At 37.4% G+C, this 19,920-nt stretch overlaps 1 protein-coding gene across 1 annotated transcript in view; it reads right to left on the bottom strand.

The window, feature by feature from the left end:
* The window catches only part of RAB3GAP1 (RAB3 GTPase activating protein catalytic subunit 1), a 113,564-nt gene that overhangs the window by 48,107 nt on the left and 45,537 nt on the right, over positions 1-19,920 (bottom strand). Inside the window, exons 6-7 of the mRNA XM_063105943.1 lie at positions 17,981-18,100; positions 6,145-6,310 (exon numbers count right to left, since the gene is read on the bottom strand). Of these exons, the coding sequence (XP_062962013.1) occupies positions 6,145-6,310; positions 17,981-18,100 (286 nt within the window). The remainder of the gene's footprint in view (positions 1-6,144; positions 6,311-17,980; positions 18,101-19,920) is intronic.

Below are 19,920 nucleotides of genomic sequence, written 5' to 3'. Positions count from 1 at the left end.
GAGAATTATTATGTGAGGAGAAAAAAAACCCCACTCACTCCCATATGGTGATCAAGCAATCCAAGATTCTAAGACTAATGTAGTGGATTCAATTATGTCCCCCCAAAACTCACTGAGGCTTGAATTGTCTCCCAAGTTTTATGTATAAGAAACTTAGCCCCTGCTGTGACTGTTAAGAGGTTGGGAAATCCTATTATGGTAATTGAAAGGTGGAGCATTAAAGAGGTGATTGGATTGTAGGACCGTGCAGTAGTGAATGGATTAAAAATGGTGGCAGGGGCATGGTTCTGAGGACTTTAAAAGAAGAGGATTGTCTGTCTTTCTCTCTCTTGCTCTCTCTCCGCTCCACCATCTTGCAGTATGAGACCTCTGGGTCACTGTCGCCACCACCAGATGGACTTTGGACTTCCCAGCCTCAGAAACTGTAAGCAATAAATTTCGTTTTTCTTTATAAATCACCCAGTCTCAGGTATTCTATTATAGCAACACAAAAAGGACTAATAAAACTAGATATGCAAAACCCCAAAGTATCATCACAGAGCAAGAGGCTCCAAATACCATTTGAAGACCTAGTTCTGAAATATTTTGCAAGTAGGCAGCAACCACAAAATTGTGAAATCGTTAGGATGGATGAAAAAGGCAAAAATTAAAAATAAAACTACCATTCAAAATGAGCCTACAAACAAAATTTTCCAAAACATGAAAAAATATAGTTCTAAAAGTCAGATATGCAAATCAACAATCAGAATATAAAACGATGAAATATAAAGTACATCTGAAAAAACTAGGAAAGTTTAAACTGAAAAAGAGAAGACAACTGTGATGTGAGTTTTCAAATATTTAGAGACTTGTGGAAGAAGAGAATTTAAACTTAAATTTTCTGTGACTCCAAATGGCAAAACTGGGCACCTCAGCATAGAGGCACAGATGTGGGTAGGTGTCCGCCACGAACCCTTGTGCAGCCACCCATCCAGTGGGGCTGGAACGTTTTGCCTCTGCTTTGGGACCTTGCTTTGTCCTTTGCCTTCCTAGCTGCAGTTACTCTACATTTCACAAATCAAAGGGCATCTGCACCAAGGCAATGTAACTTCTGATTTTTGGTCAATTTGTTTTAAGTTCTTTTGTCATCAATAAAATATTAATAAGCAAACAAAAAACTGGGTCCCCCAAAAGGAAGCCTTTTCTAATAATTAGATATCTGTGAAAATGAAATAAACTGCCAGTGAAGGGTGAGTGCTCTGAATCATGTGAAGTAGATGTTAAAAAGTAATTTTTATAACAATAGCTTTATAAAGACAGTAGAGGAGAGTCACATATTGGGTAGTTTTAACTATGTAAAACCTCTAAAGCACCTAAATCAGATTTCAATTATTTTAAGTTCAATTCTTCTCAAATCAATTTTGAAAGATGTTTCACATAAGAAAAATAAATGAGTTTTGTTAGTTTTGACAGCTGGTGTGATAAACTGGTTAAAAACACTTTTTAAAAAAATAAAATGGTAAATATCCAAAATCTAAGTCAGGCTATACATATCAGGGTAGTTCTAGTTTCAAAAAAGAGAAGTTGAGCTACACAGAGGAGTGAAACAAGACTCAAAAGTACTGTTAATTTTTTCATAAGAAGAAGGAATAAAGTATTAATATTTGCATCTGACCAGAAATTGAATCTAAAAATTTTAAATATAATCAAAGACTTCTGATAACAGAAGACAAACTAATGGAATAGATATTAACACATACTTGCCTTTTCCAAAAATTTCCCAAAATACTACATGTAGCATTAAGCAGTACTTGAGGCATTTCAGAGCCGAAAAAGTTTTTCAAAAGAAAATTACGTATGTATGGAAATCTCTAAAATATATACTTCTATGATTTTTTAATGGAGATAATCACAAGAAACAGCTAACAGTAGTTATTTTGAGGAGAGGGAATGAGGGGTAAAAGGAAGCTTTTACTTTAATTTGCTAAACCTGGCACAGGCATTACTTTTTTAAAATGTCAAACGGTTTTATCTGGGTGGTGATGATAATCCTACCACTATCCTATTTAGGTCTCAACACTGAAAACATATTTTTCTGATTAAGTTCTAATCCTAAATGTCTTTCTAACAAATGACATCTATTAAGAAAGAAAATTCAGCATTTTTAACTTTTTTCTTTTTTAATTAATTTTCAAACCTTCAGAAAGATTGAAAAACTAGTACAATAAACACCCATATAACTTTTATCAAATTCACCAATTATTAACCCTTTGCCACACACACATATTTTATATATGAAGTATTTTTGGCTGAAACAGGTTGTAAGCATCATGACAATTCACCCCTAAATACTTTAGCATCTAATTCCTAAGAACAAGGACATTATCCTATGTAATCATAATACAATTATCACATTCAGGAAATTTAACACTGAGACTATTTTCCAATACATAGTTCATATTAAAATTGTCCCAACTGTCCGAATTGTGTCCTTAATGACTATTTTGTTTTGATCAATGATCCAATCAAGAATCATGTAATACATTTAGTTGTCATGTCCTGTAGTCTCCTTAAATCTAAACAGCTCCCAGCCTTTATTTTGCCTATGATACTGACATCTTGAAGAGTCAGTTACTTTCCAGAATATGGCTCATTTTGGAAGTATGTGATTGTTTCCTCCCATTTTAATTCATGTTAAACATTTTGGCAGGAATGCCACACAAGGAATAATATATCCTACTTAATGCATCACATCAGAAAATACATGATATTAAAGATATAACCAAAAAAGAAAACTACAGGCCGATATCCTTGATGAATATAGATGCAAAAATCCTCACTAAAATACTAGCAAACAGAATACAGCAACACATACGTAAAATTATTCATCACGATCAAGTGGGATTCATCCCAGGGATGCAAGGTTGGTTCAACATACGCAAATCAATAAATGTGATACACCATATTAATAAACTCAAACACAAGGACCATATGATCATCTCTATAGATGCTGAAAAAGCATTTGATAAAGTTCAGCACTCATTCATGACAAAGACCCTCTATAAGTTAGGTATAGAGGGAAAGTATCTCAACATAATTAAAGCCATATCTGCCAAACCCACTGCCAATATCATCCTGAATGGGGAAAAGCTGAAAGCTTTTCCTTTAAGAACAGGAACTAGACAAGGATGCCCACTCTCAACACTCCTATTCAACATAGTGTTGGAAGTACTAACCAGAGCAATCAGAGAAGAGAAGGAAATAAAGGGCATCCAGATTGGAAAAGATGAAGTCAAACTGTCCCTGTTTGCAGATGACATGATCCTATATATCGAACAGCCTAAAACCTCTATAAAAAAAACTGTTGGAATTGATAAATGATTTCAGCACAGTAGCAGGATACAAAATCAACACACAAAAATCAGTAGCATTTCTTTTCTCCAATAGTGAACATGCAGAACGAGAAATCAAGAAAGCCTGCCCATTTACAATAGCCACCAAAAAAATAAAATACTTAGGAATTGAGTTAACCAAGGAGGTGAAAAATCTCTATAATGAGAACTACAAACCACTGCTGAGAGAAATTAGAGAGGATACAAGAAGATGTAAAGATATCCCATGCTCTTGGATTGAAGAATCAACATAGTGAAAATGTCCATACTACCCAAAGTGATATACAAATTCAATGCAATCCCCATCAAAATCCCAAAGACATTTTTCTCAGAAATGGAAAAAACTATCCAGACATTTATATGGAACAATAAAAGACCACACATAGCCAAAGCAATGCTGAGCAAAAAAAAATAAAGCTGGAGGCATAACACTACCTGACTTTAAGCTATACTACAAAGCTATAATAACCAAAACAGTATGGTACTGGCATAAAAACAGACACACTGACCAATGGAATAGAATAGAGAATCCAGAAATCAACCCACACACTTACTGCCATCTGATCTTTGACAAAGGCACCAAGCCTATTCACTGGGAAAGGGACGGCCTCTTCAGCAAATGGTGCTGGGATAACTGGATATCCATATGCAGGAGAATGAAACTAGATCCATACCTCGCACCATATACTAAAATCAACTCAAAATGGATTAAGGATTTAAATATACACCCTGAAACAATAAAACTTCTTAAAGAAAACATAGGAGAAACACTTCAGGAAATAGGACTGGACACAGACTTCATGAATACAACCCCAAAAGCATGGGCAACCAAAGGAAAAATAAACAAATAGGATTATATCAAACTAAAAAGCTTCTGCACAGCAAAAGAAACAATTAAAAGAGTTAAAAGACAACCAATAGAGTGGGAGAAAATATTTGCAAAATATACATCTGACAAAGGATTAATATCCAGAATATATAAGGAACTCAAACAACTTTACAAGAAGAAAACAAGCAAACCAATTAAAAAATGGGCAAAAGAGCTAAGTAGGCATTTCTCTAAGGAAGATATACAAATGGCCAACAGACATATGAAAAAATGCTCAACATCACTCAGCATCCGGGAAATGCAAATCAAAACCACATTGAGATACCATCTAACCCCAGTTAGGATGGCTAAAATCCAAAAGACTCTGAATGATAAATGCTGGTGAGGTTGCGGAGAAAAAGGAACTCTCATACATTGTCGGTGGGACTGCAAAATGGTGCAGCCTCTATGGAAAATGGTATGGAGGTTCCTCAAACAATTGCAGATAGATCTACCATACAACCCAGCTATCCCACTGTTGGGAATATACCCAGAGGAATGGAAATCATCAAGTCGAAGGTATACCTGTTCCCCAATGTTCATCGCAGCACTCTTTACAATAGCCAAGAGTTGGAACCAGCCCAAATGCCCATCATCAGATGAGTGGATACGGAAAATGTGGTACATCTACACAATGGAATACTACTCAGCTATAAAAACGAATGAAATACTGCCATTTGCAACAACATGGATGGACCTTGAGAGAATTATATTAAGTGAAACAAGTCAGGCAAAGAGAAATACCACATGTTCTCACTTATTGGTGGGAGCTAAAAATTAACATATAAATTCACACACACACACACACACACACACACACACACACACACACACACACACACACACACACACACACACACACACACACACACACACACACACACACACACACACACACACACACACACACACACACACACACACACACACACACACACACACACACACACACCCCCCCCGGGGTGGGGTGGGGTGGAAGAAGATATAACAACCACAATTACTTGAAGTTGATATGACAAGCAAACAGAAAGGACATTGTTGGGGGGAGGGGGGAGGGAGAAGGGAGGGAGGTTTTGGTGATGGGGAGCAATAATCAGCCACAATGTATATCGACAAAATAAAATTAAAAAAAAAAAAAACATGATATTAGTTTATTAATCAAGTTTGTCAATGCAAACTTGTGAGATGGTGTCACCTTTAGCACTTAAAATACCCCAAACTTAAATCAGCACCCTTATAACCTAAGGGTAATATTTCTCTAAGTGAAGGATCCCCTCCACTACTTGCTTGTCTGGCTTTGCTGTCTTCTCTAGAAGTATTCACAAACAGCTCCTCAACTTAAATCCTGTTTTTTCCCCAGGGCAGTATAGGCAAGTCCTCCATATCTCTGAGACAGTGTTTTTACAGAACAAAAGGATGTATTCAGCACATCCTATTTAGCCCTATTTCTCTCAGTCACAAGATATAAGTCAGATTAACCCTAAATATCAAATCAAATGAAGACTGGGGAAAAAAAAAAAGGTAATTCAGAACCCAAAGTGTTCAGACCTCAAAGAGATCATAGTCAAAGCCCCAAACAAGCAGCTACCTGAAGGCCAATAGGCTGGTAAGATTGGCAACATTACTTTAGAGGACAAGGAGTAGCGGAGATAACACAGTCAATAAATGTTAACAGACCGAACAAACAAAAAAATCAGTTGTTTCTTTAGCATTAGTACACTAAAAATCTAATTGGATATTTTGTTTCTTTAAACATACAGGAGTAATTTATGTAGTCAAAGCTTTCTTCTGAACAATTAATGTACATTACCAACAGAGAAATGCTTCTATACACTCGATAAAATTACCAAATCACAACTTTTATCTGGATCCCAGATAAGATTAAAAATATCAAAGGCAACTCACAATCTTTGATTTGAAGATATCCAGCAGACCTGATAAATGAGTGTACTGATTTGGTACTTTTCGAAGATGAACCATTTCGAAATCAGTTCGGACACCAGGACCTTGACATTCTCCCACATACATTCTTCGCCATTTGTGATGAATTTGCACAAAGAGTGGCACCTGACTGCAGGGTATAATTAAACAGAAGTAAAATATAAGTTCATTAAACACTGGATAACTCTTACACTTCAAAATTTTCCCATGTTATCTTGATTTCAAATACTTAAAAGCACTGAGCAAGGAATGCTCCAAAACCACAGATTTATATTTATAAATCTAGTGGCACTTGGATTAGTAAAAAAAATTGTCTGTTTTAAAATGGCTAACAGGTTGGCCAGTTAGCTCATTTGGTTAGAGCATGGTGCTGCTAATACCAAGGTCAAGGGTTCAGATCTCCTTACTGGCCAGCCCCCCCCAAAATAAAAATGTTTTAAAAATTAAAATAGAAAATAAAATGCCTAAAAGTCATAAAACAACAGAAAATTTTCTTGGAAAAAAAATGATCATATATTAGTCTTTCCAAATTCATAATAAAACCTAACTCACAGGTATTAAACAATACAAATTAAACCAGCACTGTGGTGAAAAAATATTTTTCACACCATCATTTAAAGATAGAGTCAATCCTCATTATTCTAATTTCCATATTGACAAATTAGCCTACTCGCTAAATTTATTTGTAACCCTAAAATCAATAGAGCATTTTCACAGTCATTTGCACATATGCAAAGAACAGCAAAAATCTGAGTCACCTTACTGCACATGTTCCCAACTGAGACCAAACAAGGCAACTGCTATGGGTTGAATGTGTCCCCCAAAGTTCATGTATTAGAAAACTCAATCCCCACTGTGAGTGTAAGAGGGTGGAAAATCCTAATATGATAATTGAAAGGTGGGGCCTTTAGGAAGTGATTAGATTGTGAAGACTGTACCCTTGTGAATGGACTGATCAATTCATGGAGAATGGTATGGTTCTGATGGCTTTGTAAGAAGAGTGAGTGAGCAGGTTATCTCTGTCTTGCTCAGCCATTCCCACCATGTGATACCCTGCATTGCTGTAGAGCCCTGACCCACACGGCCCTCATCAGATGTGCCCTCTTGATTGTGGACTTCCAAGTCTCTGAAACTACAAGAAATAAATTTCGTTTCCTTATAAATATACCAGTTTCAGGTATTCTGTTAAAAGCAACAGAAACAGACTAATACAGTGATGCTCTGCCTTCTTGCTGCAGCTATCATACTATAAACAAGCATCCTTTTCATAATCTATTTAGTACTACATTTTTTGCATTTTTGTGTTTTGTTGGTGATTTCACTCTTTAAAGTGACCCCCAAGGATAGTTGTGATGTGCCTTAAAGAGAAAATATGTGTTAGATAAGCTTCGTTCATGCATGAGTTTATTGCTATTGCCTGTTTGTTCAATATTAATGAATTAACAACATATATTAAATAAGGTACCTTTAAACAGAAAAACACATTAGACAAGGCTAAGTATTAATCAGTTGACAAGATTAAGTATTAATCAGTGACAAAAATGTGACCGGAGGTTCACAGGAACCTAACCCTGTATTTCTCCTAGGTGCAATGGGATCAAGATTTAATAATTCAGTTTGTGGCAACTTCATAGAACATAACTACCTCAAATAGCAAGAATGAATTATACAAATAAATTCCCAGGGACTGGCCAGTTAGTTCAGTTGGTTAGAACATGGTGCTGATAACACCAAGGTCCAGGGTTTGATCCAGCCTAAAAATAATAAAAAAAGGCCAATACAATATATTCCCAAGTTAATAATTCTACATTAGTAAATATCCTAACCATTTCTTAAAAAAAGAAAAATCCAAATTATTCACTTAGAATATACAATAAAGTATATCCACTCTAATAGATTAATTTTTCTCCAGTAAATTTACATTTAGAATCTCTTAGTCTACTTAATGTGCAAATGAAATACAACTCAAAATAGCAGAAGAGTGATTAAGTAAATTTCATTTTCTTATAGACTTTCACTTAAGATTTGGGCCTAAAAATACTTGAAAATAACTGCTTAAAAAGTTATTCCAGGACTGGCTTGTTAGCTCAGTTGGTTAGAGCAGTGTTATAACACCAAAGTCAAGGGTTTGCATCCCCTTATAGGCCAGCTGACACACACACAAAAAAAGGTATTCCAGGGGCATGGGAGCAAGATGGCCAACTAGAAGACTCCAGCCCATGTCTCTCCCACAAAGACAGACAAAAGAACTATACTTGGATGGAAATAAGTAAAAGAGAACACCAGAGCACATCAAAAGAGTAACAGAACACCAGAGAGCACAGAAACTCAGGATAGCCACAAAGAGAATGGAAGGAACCATCTGGCCTCCATCATCCCATCCCCCACCTTCATCCCCACAGGAAGACATTCCTCCTGTTTCCCAGGAGCACCAGGAAAACAGGAGAAACTTCTTCCGTGGGGGAAAAGGTAAGTGAGAGGACCCCAGCAGCCCTCATCCACACCTTGGACACCTACCCTCCTCACTACTGTGGACCCTGGCAGTCCTCACAGGCACTAAGCCCACCTGAGGGAGTTGCCTAGAGTCCACACAGTTGTGCTTCCCCAGAGAAGGTGACACTGTGCCTCACCCTCTGTGGCTTGCATTCAACTACTGAGCCACTTTGGAACCAGAACTGCTGCTGGAGAATATCTTACTCTGAGGATGAGTAACATTCTTCCACCCCAGAAACTAAGCCAATTAGAACTGACTTCCCCAAGCAGAGCTGTGAGCAGATGTTACACCCTACCCTGAGGGACTAGGCAGTGGGGTAACTGTTCCATCCATCACTCCCAATAGCAGCAGTGCCCCTCTTCCTTAGGCTGTAACTGAAGCTGCAAAGCTGCACACTCCCTCTAAAAGAATCTTTAACTACCCTTCCCAGATGTGGCTATGCCCTACCCCCTGGGACTGAGCTAAAGGGGTGCATCACCCTCTGGAGAATTGCTGTCTTGTCTGGGAAGCTGCTTGACCAAGCTGAGCAGCTGTGTATCCCAGGGCCAAGCTGACTTGCTGACTTGATCCCAGGGAAAGAGCAGTGGCTGATCTGAGATGTCCTGCCCTAAGGGCCAAATAACTCAAGTACTCTGTTTCCCTGATGGACATTTCCCTTAGAGACTGAACCAATGAGACACCCCTTCTCCAGGGGGTGAAGTCAGCAACTGTGCTGCACCCTTCTTCCCAAGAACCAAACACAGCTACATCCTGTCATCCTGGGTTCTTGCTGCCATTGCACCTGGCCTCACAGACACTGAGGGATTGCCAAGTCCCACAAATCCAGAGGCTACAGTCACAACTACAAGATGTGTGACCCCCTGGGAACTGAGTAACAATTGAGCCTCATTTGCTCTGGCTCCTGAACTGCAGCTGAACTCTGCTCCCCAGGTCTACAGCACCCCTTCTAACACAGACTTGAACCTCCACTGCTGTGCTCACACCCCCAGGGCCAGAGTACCAGCTATAACCCAGCCCACAGAGCCTGAGCTGGCAGGGGGACCACAGAGCCAAAGATCCTGGTGCTGTGGGCAATCAATATCCAACTCTGCCACAGAGAGTGAACACTGCTCCCCAAGACCTAGGTGCCATAATAGGTTTTTGAGAAACTGAGCCTAGGATCCAGGCTCCACAGCTGCTCCAAACACCTGTACCTATAACCTAGCACCACCACAGCTGCTTGCAGTTTGGGTTAGACGCAACACCAACAGAAATCTTAACAAAGTTGCTTCATTGTGGGAAAAACAAGAACAGGAGGACCCCAAAAGCCCTTTGCCACCAAAAACCTTAACAATCTACACCATTGCCACTGCCACAAATCTCTACAGCCTAGGGTACTGAGACACACACAGTTACTGGCAATGTAGTTTGTAGCTGAAGAACCTGCCCAGAGACTAAACCGCTACATCTATGTGGAAACAGAACCATCACACCCTTTTCAAATAGCACACAAAGATGCAACTTGCAGGTGAAGACTCTGTCTCTGAAAGCCACTCTGTAAAATTTGGAAGAGGCAATTGTTTCACCAGATGTACAGACATCAACACAGGGACACAAGAAACATAAAAAACCAAAAAAAAAAAAAAAAAAAAAGACATCAGCAAAAGAACACAATAACATGCCAGTGAGAGATCCCAAAGAAACAGAAATCAATGAACTGCCGGAAAAGGAATTCAAAATAATTACCTTAAGAAAACTCAATGAGATGCGAGAGATTATATATAGATAATTAAACAAAATCAGGAAAACAATTTATGATATGAATGAGAAATTTGATAAAGAAATAGATATCTTAGAAAGAAACCAAACAGAAATCCTGCAGAAGAATTCAATGAATGAAATAAAAAATTACAATAGAGAGCTTCACTAGCAGACTAGAACAAGCAGAAGAAAGAATGTCTGAACTTAAAGATAGATCATTTGAAATTACCCAAAGACAAAAAAAAAAAAAACAATTCTAAAAAATGAAAGGGCAACAGGAACTATGGGACACCATTAAGCAAACAAACATTCAAATTATAAGTGTTCCAGGAAAAGAGAAGGAAAAAGGCATTGAAAACCTATTTGATTAAATAATAGCTGAAAACTTTCCAAGTCTTGGGAGAGATAAAAACATACACATCCAAGATGCTCAAAGGTTCCCAAACAGATTCAACTCCAAAAGGTCCTCACTGAGGTAAATTATAGACAAAACATCAAAGTCAAAGACAAAGAGAGAATTCTAAATACAGCAAGAGAAAAGCATCAGGTCACAACTAAGGAAATCCCCATTAGACTAACAGCCAATTTCTCAGCAGAAAGCTTATAGTCCAGGAGACAATGGGATGATATATTCACAATGCTGAAAGAAAAAAAATGTCAGCCAAGAATCCTATATCAAGCAAAGATACCTTCAGTAATGATGGAAAAACAAAGTCTCTCAAAGACAAGCAGAAACTGAAGGAATTCATCACCACTAGACCAGCCTTATGATAAATGCTTAAGGGAGATAAGAAGATCAAGAAAACACATGAAAAGATAAAATTCACTGGTACACTAACAGGAAAGAAAAAGTTACCAAATCTTATCACTACAGAAAAACAACAAACATCAGTGATAAACTATAAGAAAGGAAGAAAAGAACGAAAGACATGCAGAACAACCAGAAAACTATCAGCAAAATGGCAGGATTAAGTCCTCACCTATCAATAATAACCTTGAATGTAAATAGACTAAATTTGCAATCAAATATATAGACTAACTGAATGGATAAACAAACAAGATCCAATTATATGCTGCCTTTTTGAAACTCACTTTACCAGTTAAAAACACACACAGACTGAAAGTGAAAGGATGGAAAAACATAATCCATACAAATGGAACCAAAAACAAACAGAAGTAGCTGTACCTATATCGGATAAAACAGACTTTATGTCTAAAACTGTAAAAAGAGACAAAGTCATTACACAACATTAAAGAGATCGATTCATCAAAAGGATATAACAATCATAAATATATATGCACCCAACATTGGAGCACCCAGGTATATAAAGCAAATATTATTACAGCTGAAGGGAGAGACAGAACTCAGTATAATAGCTGAGGACTTCAACACCCCACTCAACATGAACAGATTATCTAGACAGGAAATCAGTAAACACTGGATTTAAACTTTGCTATAGACCAAATGGACCTTACAGACATTTACAGAATATTTCATTCAATAGCTGCAGAATGAACATTCTCTCATCAGCATATGGAACACTCTCCAGAAGTGACCATATGTTAGGCCACAAAACAAGTTTCAACAAATTTTTAAAAATTAAAACCATATCAAGTAGCTTCTTTAACCACAATGGAATAAAACTAGAAAACAAAGCAAGAGAAGCTCTCAAAACTGTGAAAATAAATGGAGACTAAACAACATGCTCTTGAATGGCCAGTGGGTCAGAGAAGAGATTAAGAAGGAAATTTAAAAATATCTTGAAACAAATGAAAACAGAACCACAACATACCAGCACTCATGGTATACAGACAAAGCAGTATGAAGAGGAAAGTTAATAGCAATAAATGCCTATATTGAAAAAGTAGAAAGATTTCAAATAAATAACCTAACAATCCAACTTAAGGAACCAGAAGAGCAAGAACAAACCAAATCCAAAATTAGCAGAAGGAAAGAAAGAATAAAGATCAGAGCAGAAATAAACAAAATTGAGGGCAAAAAATAACAATACAAAAGTTTGACAAAACATAATGTTGGTTTTTTTGAAAAGATAAGATAAACAAAATTGACAAGCCACTAGCTAGACTAACAAAGAAAAAAAGAGAAAAGACTCAAATAAAATCAGAAATGAAAAAGGAGACATCACAACTGATACTACAGAAATACAAAGGATCATTAGAGATTATTATGAACAACTATATGCCACCAAATTGGAAAATCTAGGGGAAATGGATAAATTCCTGAAAACAATCTACCAAGATTGAATCAAGAAGAAATCAAAAATCTAAACAGACCTATGATGAGTAACAAGATTAAATCAGTAACAAAAAGTCTCCCATTAAGGAAAAGTCCAGGACCAATGGCTTCACTGCTGAATTTTACCAAACATTTAAAGAAAAATTGATACCAATTGCTCTCAAAATCTTCCAAGAAACTGAAGGGAAGGGAACTCTTCCTAATTCATTCTATGAAGTAAACATTACTCTGATTCCAAAACCAGATGAGGACACAACAAAAAAAGAAAATTATAGCCAATATCCCTGATAAAATTAGATGCAAAAATCCTCAACAAATCCTAGCAAAGTGAATCCAGAAGCATTTTAAAAGATCATTCACCATGATCAAGTGGGATTTATCCCAGGGATACATTGGTTCAACATATGCAAATCAATAAATATGATACATCATATCAATGGAAAGAAGGACAAAAACCGTATGATTATCTCTGTTGATGCAGAAAAAGCATGTGATAAAATTCAACATCCCTTCACAATAAAAACTCAACAAATTAGGCATAGAAAGAATATACCTCAACACAATAAAGTCCACATATGACAAACCATCAGTTAATATCACACCGAACAGGGAAAAGCTGAAAGCTTTTCCTCTAAGAACTGAAACAAGAGAAGGATGCCCACTCTCTCAACTCTTATTCAACACAGTACTGGAAGTCCTAGACACAGAAATTAGGCAAGAGAAAGAAACAAAGAGTATCTAAATTGGAAAAGAGGAAGTCAAACTGTCCTACAGAAAAACCTAAAGCTCCACCAAGAAACTCTTAGAACTGATGAACAAATTCAGCAAAGTTGCAGGATACAAAATCAACATACAAAAATCAACAGCATTTCTATACACTGATAATGAGCAATAACAAGCATGATGAAAAAGAAATCAAGAAAGCAATCTCATTTACGATAGCTACCAAAGAAAAAAAATACCTAGGAATTAATTTAACCAAGGAGGTAAAAGATATCTACATGGAAAACTATAAAACACTGATGAAAGAAATTGAAGAGGACACAAAGAAATAGAAACACATTCCATGTTCATGGATTGGGAGAATTAATATTGTGAAAATCACTATACTATACCAAAAGTGATCTACAGATTCAATGCAATCCCTATCAAAAAACCAATGACATTCTTTACAAAATAGAAGAAACAATCCTAACTTTCATATTGGAACCACAGAAGACCCTGAATAGCCAAAGCAATTCTAAGCAAAAAAAAAACAAAGCTGGTGGCATCAAACCTGACTGCAAAATATATTACAAAGCTATAGTAACCAAAAGAGCATGGTATTGGAATAAAAATAGACACAAGACCAATGGAACAGAATAGAGAACCCAGAAATAAAACCATGTATTTACAGCCAACTGATTTTCAATAAAAGTGCTGAGTATTCACTGGGAAAAGAACAGTCTCTTCAATAAATGATGCTGGGAAAACTGGATATTTACAAGCAGAAGACTGAACCTAGAGCCTATATCTCATCACACACAAAAATCAACTGAAAATAAAGACCTAAATTTAAGATCCAAAACTATGAAATAACTGGAAAAAAACATAGGGGAAACACTATACTAAATGGGAGTGGGAAGCACGTTTTTTGAACAAGACTACAAATACACAAGCAAATAAAGCAAAAATACACAGATGGGACTACAACAAACTGAAAAGCTTCTGCACAGCAAGACACACTATCAACAATGTGAAGGAACATCTACTGAGTGGGAGAAAGTGATTGCAAACCACACATCAGACAAGGCACTAATATCTAGAATATATAAGGAACTCAAACCACTCAACAGCAAAAAAAAAAAAAAGTAATCCAATTTAAAAAATGGGCAAAGGACCTGAACAGACATTTCTCAAAAGACATACAAATGGCCAACAAGCATATGAAAAAATGTTCAACCTCACTAATAATCACGGAAATGCAAATTAAAACCACAGTAAAATATCATCTCACCCTAGTTAGAATGGCTATTATCAAAAAGACAGAAAATAACAAATGCTGTGAGGATGCAGAGAAAAGGAAATTCACTTACATTGTTGGTTGGAATATAAATTGTACACTCCATTGTGGGAAACAGTATGGAAGTTCCTCAGAGAATTAAAAATAGATGTACCTTGTGACCCAACTGTCCCACTAGTGGGTATATACCCAAAGGAAATGAAATCAATATATGGAAAAGACATCCGTACTCCTATGTTCATTGCAACACTATTTATAGTAGCCAAGAGATGGAATCAACCTGAATGCCCATCAAAGGATGAATGGATAAAAAAAAACCCTGCGGTATAATATACACAATGGAATACTACTCAGCTATAAAAAAAATTATCCTATCATTTGCAGCAACATGGATGGAACTGGAGACCATCATGTTAAGTGAAACTAGGCACAGAAAGACAAATACTGGGCTTCTGGTCAAGATGGCAGAATAGAGAGTCCCCAATGTCACTCTCCCACAAATTAACCAATTTACAACTATAAAAAGAAATGAATGCCAAGCTGGGGCCACTAAAGCTCAGGGGAAGAGGAGGAGAGACCTACAGAGTTCATGAAGGCAGGAAAAGCCACAGTGAGACAAAGAAAGGATCGTTCCCACCATTTTGAGCCCCAGTCACTTCAAGGCTGGAGCTGGTGAGCACATGGAGCAAGAGCTGGCAAAAGCTGCCACTGTGCCCTGTATAAGAAGTTGCTTGGAGGTGGCAGGGGAGAAGAGGGCCTTGGTAACCCCCAGACTAGAAAGACCACTAACAGGGTTCCTGTGGACACACATAGGAGTGAGAAACCACACACAACAGGAAAAAGGAGCCACTTAGAAGCTGGTTAGTCATCAAAAGGGACCAGGGCACAGCCTACCTTATGGGAAGTGTTTGGAGTGCAGGCAGTGGGGGATACAGGCCCGCCAGGGGAACACTGGGGTACAGCATGGACAGCTGACCTGTCCTCCAACCAGCGCAGGACCACTCAGTGCAGACTGGTCAGGAATGTAGAACTGCAGGGGATGTTGTTTGCTGAAAAAACTCAGGCCCAGACCAGAGTTTCCATGCAACCCAGGTGTATCAGATCTCAGGAGACCCAGAAGTACACACAAGGTCAACAATTAAAACCTGAGCTGCACAAAAGGCCTTCCCCAGGGAATCAGCATCAATGAAGCAATTTAGCTTATCTCAAATACAGGGCTCAAATGCTGATCCCCACAGGAAGTTCCTCCATATTAGAAGTAAGCAAAGGGCAACAAATTAGTTCCAGTGCAGAGTTTAAGTGGTGGGAATAGTGAATTCAACACAGAACTGATACCTACAGATCAGAGACAAATTTCGGCAGTAACTAGTAAAGGTCTAACACCACCAAAGAACACCTATAAAACCTAGAAGGACTGAAAGCCCCTTGGGCTCCCAAGACAGGGAGAAGGGAGGGCCAAAGGCCTGAGCCATGCCCCCCTGACATCCACAACCAGCCCAGCAATGACCACCAAGCCACCACAGGAAGGATCCCAGGCTCCCAAGCTGGGGCAGTGGGGGGTCCAAGGGCCTGAGCCATGTCCCTGACATCCCCAACCAGCCCACTGACAACCACCGAGCCATCACTGGTAGTGCCCCAGGATCCCAAGCCAAGGTGGTGCAGGGTTGGGGGCCTCAGCCACACCCCTCCAACATTTGCAACCAGCCCAATGACAAACCACCGAGCTGCCCTAAGGCATGGATCTGGGGAAGCCAAACCCAGCCACAACTAGGCAAGCTGCCACCACTGCCCCAGGGCCCTGCCAGGGTCCTGAGGCATGGATCCAGGGGAAGCCAAACCCAGCTGCATCTAGGTAATGAGCACACCAAAAATACCATTTCTACATGGGTAGCCCACCATAGCCACTGCAATTGCCATAGCTTCCGCAAAAGTAGTCACAGTCTCCATGCAGATGGCATGCCAGACTCTCAACCTCTCAACTGCAATGATGCAATGAGAGGTACCAGCAGAAAACCAAAAAAAAAAAAAAAAAAAAGTCCTCTCTTTCCACAAAGAACATTCCAGAATAATAAAAGCATCTGATTTACGATAATAGGGAAAAACTTGATCACCCCTGTCTCAGTACTGGACAGATCATCTAGGCAACAAACCAAAAGAGGAACAGTTAATCTATCAGAAGGAGAGAACAAATCTATAGTTATTAGAATGGGGAGGGGAAGGGGGAAGAAGAAAAGGGGGAGGAGGGAAATTGGATAAGGGGAATAAACAGTAAGCATGATTTGTAGCAATGAATATGCTAATAAAAAATAAATTAAAAAAAGAGAAAGACGAATATCGAGTGACCTCATTCATATGTAGAATCAGAAAAAAAAAGTGGTTCTCATAGAAGTAGAGACTAGAATAATTGTTACTGGGGTGGCGGGGAGTAAGTGTACACAGGGAAACGGTTCATTGATGGGTGCAAAGCTATGCTATCCACCCTAAATGAATCAATGTACAGAATATGCATGGATGGAAACACCATAATGTAGCCTACAAATATGTACAAATAAATGTTAAAAAGGGGGGGTATGGATTCGTAACTAAAAAAAGAAAAAGATTCCAAATAATACTTAAAATTCCTCAAGTTTTAAAATTAAATTTTGTAACAATTTAAACTAATCTTTTGAAAGCAAAACACTAAAACTGTATAATTCATTCTTCATTTCAAACATGCACTGAATATTTCAATAAGATTCCCTTTAGAAATGGTCTCCATAAATTTTGTCCCTATACCCCAAATTCCAGTATAATATTCAAGTATATTGTTAAAAGAAAAACTTTTCAACAAATTAAATTTAACATAGTTTATCTGAGCAAAGAATGATTTGTGAATCAGGAAGCCCTCAGAACCAGATGAGGTCATGAGAGCTCCACTTCACAGCAAGGCAGACAGAATTTATAGACAGAAAATGGAAGTGAGGTGGAGAAGCAGCTTGATTGGTTACAACTTGGCTTTTGCTTAATTTGGGCATGGTCTGATGAGTTGGCAGCCTGTGACTGGTTAAAGCTCAGCTGCTGTGAATTACTGAGATTCAACTAGTCATTACAAAAGTATACTCCTAAGCTAGGCTTTTAGTTTATTTATGTACTGTTAGGTGGCAATTCCTTATGCAGGGACTCAGGGAGGCAGCCTCAGGCCAAATTTCATTTAACAATATGTGCTAAGTTCCTAATTATAATAAAAAAAAATTAACCATTTACCTACATAAATTATCATTAAAAATAATTTAACTTATTGTCTAGATTTTTCAAAATGTCCACCTACCAGCCAGTGTTTCCCAAAGCAATAGAAACAGAACTCAGAAGAAGGTTGCACTTAGATTCACTGAGAACAGCATCACTGTGTGCAGCAGGGGCAATCACCACAAACTCCCGCAGCCCATACCTTGAAAAAAGAATCACTGATTAAAACAGGTAAAACTTCAAAATACAAATGCCATTATTTGAAAAACCTGAAAAAATCTCCCCACAGGAAATTTAACAAGTTAGGTTTAAACTACAGGTTTTTCTTTTTAAAATGGCAACTAAACCTACAACGACCTGAATTGTCTTTGTTTAAGAAGCACCTACTAGCTTCCTATCTATTTTTTATAAAATGAAAGCAATTTGCTGAAATCACAAAGGAAAAACCATTAAATAACATTTTTGCCTTAAAAGTTAAGTTCACAAGATAGAAAAAAAAGCAAGCACTGAAATCTTGTTTTAATTAACTGACAGCATTAAGAGGTGGAAAGTAAAGTTTGACAGATTCCCTAAATGGCAGAAAAATAATTATCAGCCATGACTTACATGTGCTGTCTAAAAGTGAGAACACAGTTTACTAAGTATCCAAATTAAGGAATTCTTGTATTTTTTTTACTCAATAACACATATTAGATAGGAATCACAAAATTATCAAAAAACCACTCAATCTTGCTATGATACCTACGTTAATGAAAACTTCTCATTTAGTTGCCAAGTTCTTTAAAACCACAAATTTGCTGCAAAATTTTACAAAAATATAAGGTCAAGTTGGTGACCTTGTCTACCGAAAATTTATCTCCTATCCACTCCTCAATGTATTTTTATTTAATATATTTTTTAAATTAAAAAAATTTATGAAAGATATTACTAACTTGCCTAATTTATTTAAGACCCCGGATACATAGTTATAAATACTTATTTTTATGAAAATTCTCAAGAAATCCCCCAAATAGCAATACACAAAGATTTCAAAAAGTCTAATTTATAATCTGTTTATTATTTACATGACAAAAACTTATTTCATTTCCTCACCTCGCCTCCAACCTCCTACCCCTAAAATCAAAATTAGTTATGTAGAGGCAGCATCAAGTAACGGAAAGAATCCAGAGCTTCAAATTTTAAGCTCTAAAGTTCTTTAAAAATACAGTTTTCTTTTTCTCAAATGTCCTCAGAAAAAAGAAAACAAAATGAGTGAACATTCCTCCATGCCATCCCCCGCACTAGTGTGAAACCACTGTCAACAGTATCTTGGTTATTCTTCCAGAAATGTTCCATCTGTTCACGTAACCACCCTACCCCCAAGTAAGATTACACTATATATACTTTCTATAGCTTCTTTTCAAAGGCCAATCCCCTACTGATCAATACTTTGTTTCCAGTTTCAAGCTGCTACAATATTGCAATTATCCATTTTTACAAGTAGATCAACACAATAAATTCCTAGAAGTTAATTTGCTGAATAAAATAACATTTGCATTTGTAACACTGATTACTGTTGCCAAATAACTTCCTCACTGTCCACACACACACACACACAAAGTGTGCCAGTGTATATTCCCATTAACAACAAATAAGCCAGATTGAACTGTTTTCTACTACTCTGCAATATACTATTCCCTGTGCCTTACTTTCCTTTATCTGGAACATCTCCCTTCCCCCCACTATACAGCCATCACTGAATATCCAAACCCTGATGGATTCATTTTAAAAAGATTTACTTCAAATATCATTCCATCATGTTTGCTAAATGTGCTCTAATTTCTGAATTCTAGCATCTTTTTTTCTATTAGTTACTGATTTACTTTTCCTACTAGGTCTACTTGAAACCTGAGACTTTCATCAACTATTAAAAGGAAACAAACATTAAGTGGAGGCTTTAAAAAGAGCAAAAAATCAACAGCAACCAAAAAACAAACCAACAGATTTAAAAATGGGCAAAGGACTTGAATAGACATTACTCAA

The sequence above is a fragment of the Cynocephalus volans genome, chromosome 1 (assembly GCF_027409185.1).
Source record: "Cynocephalus volans isolate mCynVol1 chromosome 1, mCynVol1.pri, whole genome shotgun sequence".
NCBI lineage: Eukaryota > Metazoa > Chordata > Mammalia > Dermoptera > Cynocephalidae > Cynocephalus > Cynocephalus volans.
Note: the sequence above shows the minus strand (reverse complement) of the source record. Positions and strands in the feature narration are given on the sequence as shown.